Source organism: Dipodomys merriami, unplaced genomic scaffold (genome assembly GCF_024711535.1).
Source record: "Dipodomys merriami isolate MVZ:Mamm:240054 unplaced genomic scaffold, mDipMer1.0.p SCAF_16, whole genome shotgun sequence".
Classification (NCBI taxonomy): domain Eukaryota; kingdom Metazoa; phylum Chordata; class Mammalia; order Rodentia; family Heteromyidae; genus Dipodomys; species Dipodomys merriami.
Genome location: NW_027202937.1, coordinates 12,001,225 through 12,019,741, shown reverse-complemented (window position 1 = coordinate 12,019,741; position 18,517 = coordinate 12,001,225). Strand labels below are relative to the sequence as shown.

At 47.0% G+C, this 18,517-nt stretch overlaps 1 protein-coding gene across 11 annotated transcripts; it reads left to right on the top strand.

Moving 5' to 3' along the window:
* The first annotated feature begins 155 nt into the window (after nt 1-155).
* Nucleotides 156-18,355, top strand: Atat1 (alpha tubulin acetyltransferase 1). 11 transcript variants are annotated; one of them, XM_070024220.1, is made up of 14 exons: nt 173-290; nt 739-799; nt 1,287-1,378; nt 1,503-1,563; nt 1,682-1,795; nt 1,986-2,087; nt 10,830-10,875; nt 10,988-11,056; nt 12,876-12,947; nt 13,976-14,219; nt 16,334-16,372; nt 17,448-17,527; nt 17,618-17,660; nt 17,972-18,274. In XM_070024220.1, the coding sequence occupies exons 1-14, from the start codon at nt 184-186 to the stop codon at nt 18,174-18,176; spliced, it is 1,335 nt and encodes a 444-aa protein (XP_069880321.1). In that variant the 5' UTR covers nt 173-183; the 3' UTR covers nt 18,177-18,274. The 11 variants fall into 11 exon arrangements, with proteins under 11 accessions (XP_069880325.1, XP_069880326.1, XP_069880327.1 ...); XM_070024215.1 differs by lacking the exon at nt 17,618-17,660 and having other exon boundaries at nt 17,972-18,355; XM_070024222.1 differs by lacking the exon at nt 16,334-16,372.
* Nucleotides 18,356-18,517: the final 162 nt, after the last annotated feature.

The following is an 18,517-nucleotide window of genomic DNA, read 5'->3' as shown; positions in this document are numbered from 1 at the left end:
GAAGGTACAGCTGGTTTGGAGACACGGAGATCCCTGCCCTGCTGGGCTGGGGGGCGGAGGGCGGCCCGCCCGGGGGCGGTCCCAGAGCCCCCCCCACGCGCCTGGAAATAAAGGCACGCGGGGCGGGGCCTCAGGGCGGAAGTGACATCTCGTGCGGGCGGGTCCGGTCTCGCACAATGGGCCATGGAGTTCCCGTTTGATGTGGACGCGCTGCTCCCGGAGCGGATCACGGTGCTGGACCAGCACCTGCGGCCCCCGGCCCGCCGACCCGGAACCACAACGCCGGCCCGGTGACACCTCAAGCCCGCCCCATGGCCCTTCCCTCCCGGTTTCCCTCTGAGCCGGGTCCAGGCACCACGCCCCCTTCTCACAGATTACTAGCCTTTCCTTTTGAGGTCCCGGCTCCGCCCTTTTGATGACTTTTGACCTTAAACCTAATGGACTAGAACCGTTCTTAAATCTGTGACCTTTTTTACCCTTTGTGTCCAATCTGGTCGTTAACAGTCTGTGGTTGGCCTTACTGCTTCATAGTAATCTTAACTAGGAGGAGGGAGGGGACCATCTTGAAAGCTCTAGCAAATGTTTGGGTTCCAGAGGGTGGGATTGCATTTGGAAGACTCTCAAGCTAAGGCAGAAGGGCCTTAAACGTTGAACCTGTGTTGAAGCTGTAGCCCAGTCCCAGGAATGACTGACCAGGGACCACTAATTCAGTGAATGTCTGACTCTTTGTCTCTACAGTGTTGATCTGCAGCAGCAAATAATGACCATCGTAGATGAATTGGGCAAAGCCTCTGCTAAGGTATTGGGGCATTAAGTAAAGGAGGATTTGGGGGGATGGGCACATAAGGGAGGCCTAGGTCCATCGGTACCTAAGGACTTGCAAAAAATCTGCCTTCTGGGCTTGGAATGTGCTAGCCTAGTGTGCATGAAGTCCTGGGTTTGATTTCTCAGTACCGCATAAACAGAAAAGGCCAGGAGTGGTGCTGTGGTCAATTGGTAGAGTGCTAGCCTTGAGCAAAAGAAGCTGGGAAGGTGGCTCAGTGGTAGAGTGCTTGCCTTGCATGCATGAGGCCCTGGGTTTGATTCCTCAGCACCACATAAGCAGAAAAAGCCGGAAGTGGCACTGTGGTTCAAGTGGTAGAGCGCTAGCCTTGAGCTGAAGAGCTGAGGGACAGCACCCAGGCCCAGAGTTCAAGCCCCACAACCAGCAAAAAGAACCTTAGGGACAGTGCTCAGGCCCTGCATTCAAGCCAGGACTGGAAAAATTAAAAAAATCTCCCTGACAGGCTCAGCATCTTCCTGCTCCTATCACCAGTGCATCAAGAATGCAAAGTAACCGCCATGTTATTTATGTGCTCAAAGACACTTCAGCCAGACCGTGAGTGCATAATGCTTTTCCATACCCTCATTCCTTCCTCCCACAGCCCTTCTCCCTTCTTTTACTTTTTTGTCTTTTCTAGACAGCTGCCACAAGCTTGTTCATTATTTTCTCCATCCTACAGGGCTGGGAAGGGAGCCATTATTGGTTTCCTTAAAGTTGGATACAAGAAACTCTTTGTACTGGTGAGTGTTACTGGAGGCTGGGATTCTATATTGGATTGAGAGAATAAAAATATTAAAGATTGGAAGGCAACAAAGATGCCTGGATCCTAAAAGATATTTATTGTTCTTTGTGTTTTAGGATGATCGCGAGGCTCACAATGAGGTAGAACCACTTTGTATCCTGGATTTTTACATCCATGAGTCTCTGCAGCGTCATGGCCATGGGCAAGAGCTCTTTCAATATATGTTACAGGTATCATTATCTCTTCACTAGTTCATCTAAGAAGAGAAAAAGCTCTTTTGTCCCTTGTCCTTCCAAGGGCCTTGCTATTCTCCCTTCCCCCAATTTTCCCATTTCCTCCTATTCCCTCCTCAATTCCTGAATTCCTGTTGGCATGCTCTTCTGATACTTCTTCCTACCCTGAATCTCTTATTCCCTGCAGAAGGAGCGAGTGGAACCACACCAACTGGCCATTGACCGACCCTCGCAGAAGCTGCTGAAGTTCCTGAATAAGCACTACAACCTGGAGACTACTGTCCCACAGGTTAGAGGCTCAAAGGATAGAACCTCACTGACATTTTCATTGAATTCATTTACTTGGGGCAACAAAGTGATGCTTTCCAGGAGTTCTTTATTCCCTTCACGTAGAATTTATTTTATACAACTCTTTTTCTTCTGGTACTATTGTGCATCCCACAGCTATTTCACCCTCACATGTTTTGGTTCTTTATCACGGGTTGTTTTGCATGCCTCATTTTCATGTCCAGCACACTCAGCTCATTTCTACCACCTTGTTTTTACACAAGCCATTACTTAATAAGTCAATATTTATTGGAGGGCTACAATAATATACATTCCTTATCCTCAGGAAACTTTGGTCCATCACGGGGAAGGTGATCTTGTTTGTAAGTAGCTGCAGTAATGTATTACTGATGCTGTCCATTCATTCAGCAAATATTTTTAGTGTCTGTTGTGGGCACGAAGAATACTTTAGTCAGTTAAATAGACAAATATGTCTGCTTTTGTGGAGCTCATATTCTGTTTGGTGAGACACACATAGACAAGAAAAGTATAATATGGTTAATGAGAAGTGCTCTGGAAAAATGAGAACAAGTAAGCAGCTTGGGAGTGCCAATGTGGGTAATCCAATGTGGGTGTATGTGAATGCAGGTTCATATATCATTAGGAAGTTCTCACTGAACATATCATTTGGGCAGTATCTTAGAGTGTCTGGGATGGACAGCATCCCTAGATAGAGGGAATGGCTAGGGCAAAATCCACAGTGTGTGACTGTGTCTAGAAAAGTGATAAGAATCAGGATGAATGTAGTAGATGAGCTGTAGGAGATAATGGGGAGAAAATCAATCTTGTTTTTGTTCCGTTTATTTATTTGTGGTACTGGATTTTGACTCAGGGCCAGGACGCTTGGTTTTTTCCCTCAAGGTTAGTAATCTACCACTTCAGCCATAGATACCTTTTTGGCTTCTTGGAGGCTAAATTGGAGATAATAAATAGTCTCAATGACTTTCCTGCCCAGGCTGACTTTGAATGGTGATGCTCAGATCTAAGCTTCCTGAGCAGCCAGGATTACAGCTGTGAACCACTAGTGCCTAGCTTGCCTGGCTTTTTACTAATTACTTTTGGTGATAGAGGTTCCCAGTCTTTTCTGAACATGCTGGTTTCAAACAATGATCTTTTGGATCTTACCCTCCTAAGTATAGGAGTATGGATATAAGCTACCAGCACCTGGAAATTTTTAAATATTTTGAAGGTACATCAAATGAGAATTCCTGAGAAAAAGTGAGGAGTTAAAGTTGACTCCAAAGCCTCAACAGTTGGAAGGATGAAGATGCACTAAGTAAGATAGTAGTTAGGTTAGCTTTGGGGGTAGATATTGAGATAATGGATTTTGTTTGTTTGTTTGTCTGCTTGGGTCCTGGTAGCTGTCCCCCAACTCTTTTTGCTCAAGGCTAGCACTCTACCATTGAGCCATAGTGCTACTTCCTGTTTTCTGGTGGTTAATTGGAGATAAGAGTCTCCCATGCTGGGGCTGGGACGTTGGCTTAGTGGTAGAATACTTGCCTACATGCATAAAGCCCTGGGTTTGATTCCTCAGTACCACATACACAGAAAAGGCCAGAAGTGGCACTGTGGTAGTGTTAGTCTTGAGCAAAAGAAGCTCAGGGACAGTGCCCAGGCCCTGAGTTTAAGCCCCAGGACTGGAAAAAACAAAAAAAGAGTTTCCCATGAGACTTTTTCCTGCCTGGGCTGGCTTTGAACTGCATTCCTCAGATCTCAACCTCCTGAGTGGCTAATATTAACAGGCATGAACCACTGGCACCTGGCTTTTTTTGTATTATTATTTAAAAATTTTAATAGTATAATAGTAATTGTACAATGTGAGGGGTTTCATTGTGACATCTCCATACAGGCATATGATGTACTTTGATTATTCCCCTGCTCAATTATTCTTATCCCTTTCCCTTGATTCTTCCCTCCTCCTCTCCCCCCCCCCCCCCCCATTTAACATTGTGGCAAAATTTTTATTTCATTTACTTTTTTTTGTTGTTGTTGTTGGTTGTGGGGCTTGAACTCTGAGCCTGGGCACTGTCCCTCAGCTCTTCAGCTCAAGGCGAGCGCTCTACCACTTGAGCTATAGCACCACTTCCAGTTTTCTGGTGGTTTATTGGAGATAGGAGTCTCACGGTCTCTCCTGCCCGGGCTGGCTTTGAACCGCGATCCTCAGATCTCAGCCTCCTGAGTAGCTAGGATTACAGGCGTGAGCCACCAGCGCCTGGCTATTTTATTTACTTTTTAATTTTTTTTATTTTATTGTATTTAAGTAGGTGTACAAAGAGTTTTTAATTCAACATGTCAGTGTAAGAATACAATGCATGGCTGGGAATGTTAGCTTAATGGTAGATTGCTTGCTTGGCATGCATGAAGCCCTGTGTTCGATTCCTTAGTACCACATAACAGAAAAAGCCAGAGGTGGTGCTGTGGCTCAAGTGGTAAAGTGCTAGCCTTGAACAAAAGAAGCTCAGGGACAGCACCCAGGCCCTGAGTTGAAGCCCCAGGACTGTCAAAAAAAGGAATACAATGCATCTCGATTAATGTCACATTTTCATCATTCTCCCCTATCTGGCCCAACCCCACCTATGTCCTCTAGTTACCTGGTTCTGTTTTTAAGTATGTACTACAGATATTATAACTGTATTCACCCACCTTTCTTCTTTCCATCTTTCCCCACCCCTTCTCCATCTCCCCCTCTGACAAAATATGGGTCAGTCTCCTCATATTCATTTTGGTAAAGTATGTTCAAAGGAATTGATTACACCATTGAAATCCTTCCCTGCATATGCCATACTTGGTTTATATATGCATACGGCCCTGTAGATGTTTTCGTATATGTCTATGATTTAGATCTGATTTCTTTGGGAAAGAATATGTGCCCTCTGAATTTATATTATTTATTTGCTGTGTGTGTGTGTGTGTGTGTGTGTGTGTGTGTGTGTGTGTGTGTGTGTGTGTGTGTGTTTGGTGTGTTGCTAGAGAGTGAATCAAATGCTAGACAAGCACTCTGCCATGGAGCTGCACTCTCAGCCAAGGAGTCTGTTGGAGATGTCTGTGATAGATAGGTCTAGTTGAGTAGACAGTGGGGGTATTTCCCCTGGAGATCCCCTGGGGAATAGATTTGAAGTGGAAAGTTTTCAGCATGCACATGGTATTTAAAGCAATCAGATAGGATATTGCCAAAGAAAAAGTATTTGCTTGTGCCCTTGAGCACTCTTAAGAAGTTAGGGAAGAACACTAGATTTGAGCTGGCACAGATTGCTCACACCTATAATCCTAGCTACCCTGGAGGCTGAGATCTGAGAATTGAGGTTTGAAGCCAGCCAGAGCTTAGGAAAGTCCATGATACTCTTATCTCTAATTAAACAAAATCAGAAACAGTGCTGTAGCTCAAAGTGGTAGCACTAGCTCTGGGATAGCATCCAGGGGCAGAGGATCAAGAGCTTGAGGCCCGGCTTAGCTACATAGTGAGGCCCTGTCTCAAAACTATCTCCTTCAAAACAACTAGACAGTGGTGTGGGGGTGGGGGGAAAGACCAGAAAGAAGGCCTAGTAAACACAACCAAGGACAGACTTCTGAAGCAAATGGAAGTTTAAAAGTTAGTGACCTCGCCTTGCGCTGGTGGCTCACGCCTGTAATCCTAGCTACTCAGGAGGCTGAGATCTGAGGATCACGGTTCAAAGCCAGCGCGGGCAGGAGAAACCGTGACACTCCTATCTCCAATAAACCACCAGAAAACCGGAAGTGGCGCTATAGCTCAAGTGGTAGAGCGCTCGCCTTGAGCTGAAGAGCTGAGGGACAGCACCCAGGCCCAGAGTTCAAGCCCCACGACCGACAAAAAAAAAAAAAAAGTTAGTGAACTAGAAGGTTAAAGAAAGTGTTTCCAGGGGGAACAAATGGTTTGCTGAGCCAAATGTTGCTGATCAAGTGAGTTAAGAGCTAAGAACACCAGGTGCTGGTAGCTCACGCCTGTCATCCTAGCTACTCAGGAAGCTGAGATCTGAGATTGTGTTTTGAAGCCAGCCCAGGCAGAAAAGTCTCAGCAAGACTTTTTTTTTTCTTCTTTTTTTTTCTTTTTTTTTTTTTTGTCAGTTGTGGGGCTTGAACTCTGGGTCTGGGTTCTGTCCCTCAACTCTTCAGCTCAAGGCTAGCACTCTACCACTTGAGCCACAATGCCACTTCCCGTTTTCTGAGTGGTTTTTTTTTTTTTTTTTTTTTGGGTCTGGTCATGGGGCCTGAACTCTGGGCCTGGGCGCTGTCCCTCAGCTCTTCAGCTCAAGGCTAGCACTCTACCACTTGAGCCACAGCGCTAGCCACTTCCGGCTTTTTTATTTTTGCTTATGTGGTGCTGAGGAATCGAACCCAGGGCCTCAGACATGCAAGGCAAGCGCTCTACCACTGAGCCACCTTCCCAGCCCCCTGAGTGGTTTTTGAGCATAAGAGTCTCATGGACTTTTCCTGACTGAGCTATCTTTGAACAGTGATCCTCAGATCTCAGCCTCCTGAGTAGTTAGGATTACAGGCATGAGGCACCAGCACTCAGCCAGTGAGACTCTTATTGCCAATTAACCACCAAAAACTGGAAGTAGCACTGTGGCTCAAGTGGTAAAGTGCTAGCCATGAGCACAGAGAGACTCAGGAACAGAGCCCAGGCCCTGGGTTCAAGCCAAAGAACCAGCCAAAAAAAAAAGGAGTCTTAGAGTTATTGGAAAGGGCCAGTATGATGGTGTATACCCATAATCTAGCCATTTGGGAGATGGAGATAAGAGGATTGGGAATTCAAGGGCTGCCCAGGGAAAGATAGCAAGGTCTGGTTGGGAAGGTGGCTCAGTGGTAGAATGCTTGCTTTGCATGCATGAGGCTCTAGGTTCGATTCCTCAGCACCATATAAACAGAAAAAGCTGGAAGTGGTGCTGCGGCTCAGGTGTTAGCCTTCAGCTGAAGAGCTAAGGGACAGAGCCCAGGCCCAGAGTTCAAGCCCCGTAACCAAAAAAAAAAGCAAGATCCTGTCTCAAAAACAAAATAAAGCTGGGTGCTAGGCCCAACCTACAATCCTAACTACACAGGATGCTGAGATCTGAGTATCACCATTTGGCACCAGCCAGGGCACAGAAAATCAAGAGAATTCTTTCCAGTTAACCAGAAAAAGCTTGATGTGGAGACTTGCTGCACGTGGCAGAGTGTCAACTTTGAGGGAGAAAAGCCAAGTGAGAAAAGGGGCCCTGAATTCAAGCCCTAGTACTGTCACAATGAGGCAGTATATATATCTAAGTAAATCTAAATAGATGAGCTATCTGTAAACAAATCCAAATACATGTATACATACATACTAAATCTGAGTAGATGAGCCATCTGTAATCCTAGTGTGTTCTATATTTTTAAAACTAAACTAAATAAAAACAAGGATAAGAGGGCACAAGCTAGCACTAGCCTTGAGCAAAAAGAGCTCAGGGACAGCACCCAGGCCTCAAGTTCAACATTAAAAAAAAAAAAGATGGGCTGGGAATAGGCTGGTAGAGTGCTTGCCTAGCATACATGAAGCCCCTGGGTTCAATTCCTCAGTACCACAGAAACAGAAAAAGCAGGGAGTGGTCCTGTGGCTCAACTGATAAGAGTGCCTTGGGCAAAAGAAGCTCAGGGACAGTGCCCAGGCCCTGAGTTCAAGCCCCAGGACTGGCACACAAACACAAAAAAGATGGTTAAGGGCATGGCTCAAGTTGTAGAGCACTTGCCTAAGTAGGCCTTGAGTTCAAACTCTAGTACCCCCAAAACAAAGGTGAATTCTTGTTAGGTGGTCAAAGTATGCAGATTAAGGTGTTTTCCACATAGAAAAACCAACAGAAGAAGCTGGGTGCTGGTGGCTCACATCTGTAATCCTAGCTACTCTACCATGAGATATGAGGATCGCAGTTCAAAGCTATCCCTGGCCGGAATTAAACCACCTTTCCAAGGCACTCCTAGCTATTCTGGTGACCTGAGTGGTAGGCCAAGATGAGGGTAGACTGGTAGACATGACAGCAATGTCTAGGCAGGGTATACTGAGAAAGTCCTTCCACAGTGCATTTCTCCATTAGGAGGCAGCAGAGAGCAGGAGAGCAGTATTTGTCATCTATCACATAGCCACCTTGCAGGAAAGCCAGAGCAGTGAAGATTGCAGATAGTAGATAGCTTTCTGTGAGCTCTGAGTAGCATCTTCCTGCATCATTTCAGTCGATTCTTACACATCTCTTTGAAGTAGGTGTTATTATTAACCTTGCTTTGGGTTTATACATTTGGGAACTTGACCAAATTCACACAGCTAATAAGTGGTAGATTTGATCTACTTTTTTTTTTTTTTTTTTTTTTTTTTAAGGAGGAAGAGAGGGAAAGGCAGTCCTGGGGCTTGAACTAAGCACTTAGATGCTATCTCTGAGCTTTTGTGCTCAAGGATAGTGCTCTACCAGTTTGAGCCACAGCTTTATTTTGGATTTTTGGTAGTTAATTGGAGATAAAGAGTCTCAGGGGCTTTCCTGCCAGAGCTGTCTTTGATCTGTGTTCCTTAGCTCTTAACCTCCTGAGTAGCCATCAGTACCCATCTACTGACTTTTTGAGACACAGTCTCACTATGTTGTGCAAGCTACCCCTGACCTCGTAGGCTCAATGGATCATCTTGCCTTAGCCCCTAGAGCAGCTGGGACTGTAGATGCACAGTGCTAGGGATTGAACCTATGTCCTAGTGCATGGAAGGCAAGTGTTCTACCATTGAGCCTACACTCTTTTTTTTTAATTGCTAGTCCTGGGACTTGAACTCGGCCTAGGCACTGTCTCCGAGCTTCTTTTACTCAAATCTAGCACTCTACCAATTTGAGCAACAGTGCAACTTCCGGCTTTTTGTTTATGTGGTACTAAGGAGTTTAACCTAGGGCTTCATGCATGGTAGGCAAGTACTCTACCGATAAGTCACATTCCCAGCTCACTCTTTAATTTCTACACTGTATTCTTAGCTGAAAGTTTACAACTTAAAGCAGAAGTCTAGTGGTTGATGCCCAACTCTACCCATCATAGCTACTTGGTTTTGGGTTAGCCATGTCTTCAAGAGTTTCTGCTTTAAATTTTTTTCTTTCTTTTCTTTTTTTTTGCACTGGTCTCAGGGCTTTGGGCTGTCCTAAAGCCTTTTTGCTTAAGGCTGGCAGTCTACCACTTGAGCCATATAGTGTTTTTGGTCTTTTTGCTTGTTAATTGGAGATGAGTATCACAGACTTTCCTGCTTGGGCTGGCTTTTATTCCTGATCCTCAGATCTGAGTCTCCTGAGTAGCTAGGATGAAGGTATGAACCACTGATTCCCAGCCCCTCGCTTTTCTTAATTTTGTAGGATATACATTGAATTCTTGACTGCATTCTCTGTAAAAGTTCTTTATATGTTCTAGATATAACACCTTTCTATATTTCCCCCCATTCTATGGGTTGCCTTTTCACTTCCTTTTTTTCCCCCTTGTCTCTTTTTAGACAGGGTCTTGCTGTGTGGTGCAGGCTAACCTTGAACTCAGTATCCTTCTGCCTCAACCTCCCAAGTACTGGGACTACATGCAAGAGCCACCATGCCTCACTTTTCTTTTCACTTTGTTGACAGTATGGGAGCTTTTTTTTTTTTTTTTTTGCCAGTCCTGGAGCTTAGACTCAGGACCTGGGCACTGTCCTTGAGCATCTCTGTGCTCAAGGCTAGCACCCTACCACTTGAGCCACAGTGCCACTTCTGAATTTTTCTGTGTACATGGTACTGAGGAATTGAACCCAGGGCTTCATGCATGCTAGGCAGGCACTCTACTGCTAAGCTACATTCCCAGGCCCTTCCCCCCGTTTTTTTCCAGTCATGGGGCCTGAACTCAGCCTGGGTGCTGTCCCTGAGCTCTTCAGCTCAAGGTTAGCGCTCTACCACTTGAGCTACAGCACCACTTCCGGCTTTTTTTTGCTTATGTGATGCTGAGGAATCAAACCCAGGGCCTCATGCATGCGAGGCAAGCACTGTACCACTAAGCCACCTTCTCAACTGTATCCTAGCCCCTTTTGATAGTATGTTTGAGGCATACAAATTTTATTTATTTACTTGATTTTCAGCACTGATGTTGAGCTTGGGTACTTTTACACTTGCTCTGATCTACTCATACTTAACTACTCTCTGGTATTCTGCTTTATATTCAAGGGGGCCTTACCCCTTCGTAGATAGGCAGTCTATTACTTGATTTATCATGCCTCCAGCCTATTTTATCCTTTTAATAAACTGTTTGGGGCCAGGTACAGGTGTCTTATGCCTATGATCCTAGTTATACAGGAGGCTAAGACCTGAGGATCAAGGTTTCAAGCAGACAGATCCTTAAGACTCCAATTAACCAATAAGTGTGGCTCAACTGGTAGACTGCCAGCTTTGAGCTAAAAGCCAAGTGAGAGCAAAAATCCCTGAGTTCAAGCTCCAGTACTGGTACACACACAAACATGCATGCACGCACTCACCCTATACACAATTTGCTTAAGTACTATTTGAGGTTTTTTTTGTTTTTTTTGTTTTTTTTTGCTGGACATGAAATTTAGGATCTGTTTGCTGGGGTCTGGGATTTTGACTGATCTGTCACTAAGGACAAGAACTGGCTTTTGTTCCTTGTTTTTCTGGAACAAGTTCTGAAAGTAAGTGCTGAGTGGTTGAATGGGCAATTATATTTTATTTGCTTCATCTTCTAGGTGAACAACTTTGTGATCTTTGAAGGGTTCTTTGCCCATCAACACCGTAAGTCTTCTCACCTTTATTGGTTCCATAGCTGGGAAGAGGGGAAGGAAAGAAGTGGGCTCTTGGTCCCACTGGCCCCCACTGAGGGCCACCGCCGCTTCCTTCCTCACAGGGCCCCCTGCTCCCTCTCTGAGGGCAACTCGACACTCTCGTGCTGCTGCGCTCGACCCCACACCTGCTGGTAAAGCCTGCATTGAATGGGTAGAACTGTAGTACAGTGATGGCAGATTTCGCTAGAGGCTCCAGCAGTGCTATTTGTGGGCAATTTCAGAAAAGCTCAGAGCAACCCAGGTTGCCAGCAGTCATCTTGGTTTGGCTCTGCCCTCAGAGGAACACTATGTATTTTATCCTTGTTAAGAACCTAGGGGCCTCTCACATGCTAAAGAATGAGCTGCACCAATAGATCACACCCTCAGCCCCATATAAAGAGGCCAGGTTTTTAATGAAGCAAGCTCTTCAGAACCTGTTTAAGGCTTGATGTGAATGGAATCCCTTGCTTTGGTCCTCAAAGTAGGCCACAGTCGCTTTCCTTTGTAAATGGCTCAGGTTTCTCTCAGCCAGACAGGGACTGGCCAATCAAGCAGCCCTTCCATTTCCAGACTTGGCATAGTGACATGAATGGTCCACAGTTGAAATATTAGTTTGAGAAGATAACACTCAATATTTGTAACTTTTTTTGTGTGTGCCAGTATTTAGGCTTGAATTTAAGGGCTTTCACTTGGCTCTTTTGCTTAAGGCTGGTTGGGCCATATCTCCACTTCTGGCTTTTTCTGGTTGGTCGGAGATAAGACTGTCATAGATTTTTCTGCCTAGGTTGGCTTTGAACCATGATTTTCAGATCTCAGCTTCCTGAGTAGGATTATAAGCATGAGCCACCAGTGTTTACCTTATAACATTTTAAACAACATAATGAAAATTGACCTGGAGAAATCAAACTTGCAGCACTGTATAGGTTCTCCATCCGATTTGCACACTCACATGTCTATCTACCAGCCTGAGCTGCCCTCCTCCTGCCCTCAGTACAGCCTCCAGGAGAGTGGTGCAGCCTTCACTGGCTGTGCAGTGCTTGCTGGCACAGAAGGGCCCCTGCCTAGGCTGTCCTTGCAGCTGGCCCTCACCTTCCTCTGTCCCCAGGGAAGGGAGTAATATTTAACCTAGAGAGAGAACAGTGCGTGGCCTGTGGTTAGCATCTACCAGCATCAGACACTGAAAGGCTCTTTATATCCCTGCCCCAGCTGGTTTCCAGAGCGGCACCTGTGTGCTCCTGCGCAGGCAGGGAGGACAGTGAGGCTGCGGGGATGCGGGGAGAGCATGGGTGAAGGCTTCAGCCAATCAGCCCACAGGGCTGCTCCGTCTCACGTGATAGAGAACCTAAGAGGAAGCGGGAGGCTGAGCCTTGGCCAGCACATCAGTCAGCTCCCACATACAGAGAGCAACTTTGCAGATGCCTATAATTTTCCCTCACCCTTCTTTTTTTCTTAGCTTGATAAAATTTTAGTCTCTCCACATCTTTTTTTGCCCAGGAAGGAGAGGTTTTCCCTACCCCACCCCCCTCTGACCTCTCCAGAGCATTTCCCAATTAACCAAGGACTTTGTCCATCTCATCTAGAGGAATTCAGGGTCCTCACTGGCCTAGCTGGGACCATTCCACTGCCCCAGAACCCCAGGGGGGCCTGACAGCACCCACGGACAGTAAGAGCTCACCTCCCCTCGGCCGCCTTTCCCCGCATTTCCCAGGCCCCCAGTCTCCCCTTGGGTTTTTCTCCTGTAACTGTGTTTGGCCTACTCCTTCTGGCTCTCCCCAAAAGTGCTCCAGCATTCCCCTCCCCCAATTCCTTTGGTGTGCTGGCTTTGCCACAGCACGGCTTCTGTGATGGCATTCCCAGAAGGAACTGTGGTGTCAGAGAGCAGAGGTTTGGGTTGTGTGGGGCGTGGTGGGGAGGAGGGGTGCAAAGAATATTTTCTAATGCTTCTCTTTGTCTGCTCTCCACTCCCCCCAGCTCCAGCAAGGAAGCTGCCACCCAAGAGGGCAGAAGGAGAGATTAAGCCATACTCCTCCAGTGACCGAGAATGTAAGAGGGGCTGGGGTAGGGTAAATAGGCTTGGGATCTTTTTTTTTTTTCTCTTCCCAGTCCTGCAGCTTGAACTAAGGTCCCGACACTGTCCCTGAACTTCTTTTGCTCAAGGTTAGCACTCTACTACTTGAGCTACAATTCCACTTCTGGCCTATTCTGTTTATGTGGTACTGAGGAATCGAATCCAGGACTTCATGCATGCTAGACAAGCACTCTACCACTGAACCACATTCCCAGCCCAGGCTTGGGATCTTTTTTTTTTTTCCCCCAGTCCTGGGGCTTGAACTCAGTCCTGGGCACTGTCCCTGAACTGCTTTTGCTTAAGGCTAGCGCTCTTAATACTTCAGCCACAGTGCCATTTTTTTCTGTGTATGTGGTACTGAGGAATGGAACTCAAGGCTTCATGCATGCTAGGCAAGCACTCTACCACTAAGCCACATTCCCAGCCCAGGCTTGGGATCTTAACACTGTGAAAGAGGGTGCTTAGAGAAGGATGGTGCCTTTTTTGTTTGTTTGTTTTTGTTTTTTTTTGGTCATGGGGCCTGAACTCTGGGCCTGGGCGCTGTCCCTCAGCTCTTCAGCTGTAGACTAGTGTTCTACCACTTGAGCCTCAGCCCCACTTCCAGCTTTTTCTGCTTATGTGGTGCTGAGGAATCGAACCCTAGGGCCTCATGCATGCAAAGCAAGCACTCTACCACTGAGCCACCTTCCCAGCCCAGGATGATGCCTTTTAAAAGAACCTATCTGTGAGCTGGGAAGGTGGTTCAGTGGTACAGTGCTTGCCTCACATGCATGAGGCCCTAAGTTCAATTCCTTAGCACCACATAAACAGAAAAAGCCAGAAGTGGTGCTGTGGCTCAAGTGGTAGAGTGCTAGCCTTGAACTGAAGAGCTGAGGGAGAGGGCCCAAGTTGAATTCACGCCTCAGGACCGACAAAAAAACTGATTTGTTTTCTTCCTAATCCTTACCGTCATGACTTTTCTGTGTTCTTTTTCTTTTGTCCTGCCTTTTATTCCTCTCCTCAGTTCTGAAGGTAGCTGTGGAGCCCCCTTGGCCCCTAAACAGGGCCCCTCGCCGTGCCACACCTCCAACGCACCCACCCCCACGCTCCAGCAGCCTGGGGAACTCACCAGATCGGGGTCCCCTCCGCCCCTTTGTGCCAGAGCAAGAGCTGCTGCGTTCTCTGCGCCTCTGTCCTCCCCACCCTACTGCCCGCCTGCTGCTGGCCACCGACCCTGGGGGCAGCCCAGCTCAGCGTCGCCGCACCAGGTAATAGGAGTTGGAGGGTTCTGTTGGCCAGCCTCAAGCCTGTCAGAGGAGGTTCATTGGAATCTTATCAGAAATGTGAAGTATGAAGCAATGATTGGTGGATGGGAAGAGTTTTACAATCTTTTCAAGAAAAATACATTTACATAGATTTGTGGAATTGCTTTGGGGAAAAGAACAAAGGAGATATTGGTGTTGGTGAGAGGGTTGTATGGCAGAATGGGAAGACTTGAGTTCCACTGGGTACCCCCCCCACCCCCCGCACCCAGCCTTCAAGGACAAGGGATGTAGGTTTAGCACTTGTGGGGATAGGGATTGTGTCACACAGATTGGGAGCCCTTGGGTTCCAAGGCCAATGCCTTGTGCCAAGAGCCCTTCCCAGCAAGCAAGAGGTGGGCTTCTTCTTTATTTCTCTGCACTTCTTCAACTCTGACTTCTCTGTTTTTCTCTCTCCCCCATCTTCCCTCTCCCTTCCTCCTGTCCATAACATCCTTCCATAGCTCCCTTCCCCGTTCTGATGAGAGCCGATACTGACCATCCTCCCCCCTTTTTCCCTGTGTCCATGGGAGACCTGCGGTTGGGCAGAGTCCCTTCTCCCCGAGAACCTGACCCACTCTTCTACAGCATCCTTCAGGACCCAGTGGAACCTGACAGGACCCGTCAGAGTCCTTTCCCTTCCTTGGACAACTGGGTTGTCAGGGTCCCAAATAGCCTAATACTTTGTAGCTTTTCTTATCATAGAAGGAACAAACCCTTGTTCTCTCAACCTGGGCTCTGAACACTCCCCCACAGCCCAATCTGTTGCCAGACTCCTACGCCCCGCCTTGGTGGCTCCTACTTAGTTTCTAGAGAAGCACACTTGCTTGCCAGCAGACTCCAGACCACCATGGGAGGTGTTAGCGCCTTCTTTTTCCAGGGAAACCTTTTAAGGAGTTCTGTCCATGTAATAATCCCAATTTCCTCTACAGTGGCCACTGGTGGCTCTAATACTGCTTTATGCCACCTACTGCACTTATTACTCTCTCAGCCTGCTGGTGCCAGCCAATGAGCGAGCTCTTCTTCAGAGCTGCCCAGTCAGGTAGGACAAGTACTGGCTCCCCAAAAGGAGTCCACTCAACATTGCCAAACTCCTCATTTCCACGTATTGTGTGTATATGCCAGGGAACCACTAAGCTGATGTTGCTTTGAGGTCTCTAAAGGAGACACCACTGCTTCCCCCAGATCCAGATTCTCTGAAGGACTTTGTTTTTGACAGGAGATCCCAGCAAAAACTCGGGGGTTACTTTTGCCTGGTGGTGGTCATGAGGCTTGAACTCTGGGCCTGAGCGCTGTCCCTGAGCTCTTCTGCTCAAGGTGAGTGCTCTACTGTTTGAGCCACAGCACAACTTCCAGTTTTCTGGTAGTTAATTGGAGATAAGAGTCTCACGGACTTTCCTGCCCAGGCTGGCAGCCTCCTGAGTAGCTAGGATTACAGGTGTGAGTCACCAGCACTTGGCTCCTTGGGGTTACTTTTAGTCGTGTTTCTGTAGATAGGCCTGGGTCTCAAGGATCTGTTAAATCCTGAAATCCCCTTCATGCCCACCCCTCCCTGGTAGATATACTAATACATTCCTGTGTTGTGAGATTGTCTTGAGATGAGACAGGGGCCACTCTTCACTGGCCTTCCTCTCTTCTTTCCTTCATAGCCAGACTTCCCTCCCTGCTCCATTCCCTGCATATAGACAGATCCTTCCTTCCCCACCCTTGAATGTATGGTAGACCAGGTACCCCAAGGTGCCCCTTTTTAATCCTTGGGAGCAGGATCTCCCTCTCCCTACTCTTCCCTTTTCTTCTCCCTCTGTATGTTGTCTAAATAAAGTGTGAATTCTTTCGTGTTTTCTAAATTGACATTTTCAACGAGGAAAAAAAAAAGTACCATAAAGGAAAAGAAAAAAGAATTTAAGGTGTCAGCCTCATTTGTGCACCACTCCTTGTTTTCCTGGGGTCTCAAGACCTCTGTCCTTCTCATTATGTTTCTTTCTGACATCTTCAGATCTTCCTCCACGAAGCCTCAGCACTCCTGTTCCAGGATCTGCTGTCTGCCTCTCTTATTGTCACTCGCTGGTTGTCTCTTGCAGGTTGGGTCTCCTCTCAAGAGAGCGATCAGATAACTCTAGGTAGGCTTCTGTATCCACTCCTCCAGTTATCTCAGTAGCTTCTCCTTCATCCTGACCAGTCTTTATCCTGAGATGTCAAGAGTTACCAGTATCTTGGGATCCACTAATGTTCTCTGGATTCCTCTTCCTACTCTTTGACTCTCTGATGTCTTGGCTGTCTCTCTCAAGCCAAACCCTTATTTCCACTGATAGTCCATTTGTCATTCTGCAAAATCTCCTTTTCCTCCTATATTTGGTTTTGTTAGTCGCTACTTCCCTCTACTCTGAGGTATCCTACACTTATGGTAATCATGTTTACCAAACCAAACATCAAGGCAGCAAGTCCCAACAGATTCTCTTTTTGTGGGTATGCTAGTCCTGAAGTCCTGGAGACAGGGCCTGGGCACTGTCCCCAAGCTTTTTGGCTCAAGCTAGTACTCTACCACTTGAGCTACAGATCCGCTTCTTGCTTTTGTGTGTGTGTGTGGGGGGGGGGGGGCGCTAATTGGAGATAAGAGCCTCATGGGCTTTCCTGCCCAGGCTGGCTTTGAACTATGATTTCTTTTTTTTTTTTTTTTTTTTTTTGCCAGTCCTGGGCTTGAACTCTGGGCTTGGATGCTGTCCCTCAGCTCTTCAGCTCAAGGAAAGCGCTCTACCACTTGAGCCAAAGCACCACTTCCAGCTTTTTCTGCTTATGTGGTGTTGAGGAATCAAACCAGGGCCTCATGCATGCAAGGCAAGCACTCTACCACTGAGCCACCTTTCCAGCCCTGAACTATGATTCTTAAATCTCAGCCTCCTGAATAGCTAGGATCACAGACATGAGCCACTAGTGCCTGGCTTCTTTTTTTCTTTTTAAATGACATGGTTTAGATCACACTATACATTACCTCAGTTAGAACAGGGAAACCAGACTACTTGATGAAATCTTGGGATACCTCTCCCCTTTTCTGGGGCAAAGCTTAGATTAGAGCCCCTTAGCAATGATAATTACTCTCTTCTCTGTTCCTGTGCTAGTTCTCTTATTCTTTTCCTTCATACCCACCCATCTTTCATCCTGTAGCCTCTTTCCCATCATCTCCCATTTCTTCTACAGGGGGACTTCCCCAGGGCTGGTAGCCCAAAGCTGCTGCTACAGCCGCCATGGGGGACTGAATTCCACATCCCTCAATAAAGGTAAGTATTCATTCCTCCTTATCCTCAAATCAAGTAAGCCAAACACAGTCTACTCCAATCTCCCCATGCACATGCCTGGTATTTCCACAGGCAACCAGGGATCGAAGCAGGGGGAACGGGAAACAGAGAATAGGTGAGGTCTAAAGCCCTCCTGAAACAACTCCCAACACTTTCTGACTAACATTACTCTCAGCTATTTGCATCTCCTAAATCTTACTGTTTGGACAGCAGCTTCTCCCACAGTCCTAACTAACACGGTCCAAGCCTCTCTCTCCATAGGTGGAAGTCTGGTGCTTCGCTTTGCCATTCTCAAGGGTTAAGTTGGGACACAGTAGTAATTCTTTGGTTGCATATCCACCATGTGTCTTCTACATTAAGATTTGGTACCTAATCCGAATTTCCACATCAGTGCCTCTATAACTCACTCTTCTCCCCGCCCACTAGGTCTGCCAATCAGAAGCAGGTCTTGTCACAGGATGGGTCTGCGGAGGAACCCACGCACACAGTTCCTCCACAGGCACAGGCCCAGGCCCCACAGGCCCCACAGGCCCAGTCTCCTCCAGCCCCGTCCTGGACAGTGGGTAGGGACATGTTCAACGCCAGGTTCATTCGAAACTTGCAGGAATTTCGCGGCACCAGGCCTTGGTGAGCACAGGCGCCCCACTCCCCACACTTTGAAAGTCAGTATAATTTTTCCTTCACTAAAGGATACAGGCAAGCCGAAATCTTCATTATGGATTTATTCGTTCACTCCTTTCACCACTTTCTTATGCACTTTGAACCATGTGTATCTTATTTTTAACTAGAGCAATAAAGAATTTATTTTTTCAATCATGAGTTGTTCAAAAAGGAGATTGTCATTAATTCCGTCACACCCACTCTTCATTCTCACTTCACCGCGTTCAGCCACAGCTTGCGGAAAAAAGCAGGGCGTATTGCGCAAGCGCCCTAGGACAACCTCCGGTCCGACTAGCGCAAGCGCAGTCAGGG

Bases quoted from the DNA above. Each gene is read 5' to 3' on its own strand.
- Atat1 (XM_070024215.1), top strand. From the start codon at position 184: ATGGAGTTCCCGTTTGATGTGGACGCGCTGCTCCCGGAGCGGATCACG. The intron at 14,220-16,333 runs GTAATAGGAGTT...TGTCTCTTGCAG, and splicing joins GCTCAGCGTCGCCGCACCAG to GTTGGGTCTCCTCTCAAGAG. The intron at 17,528-17,971 runs GTAAGTATTCAT...CCCGCCCACTAG, and splicing joins TTCCACATCCCTCAATAAAG to GTCTGCCAATCAGAAGCAGG.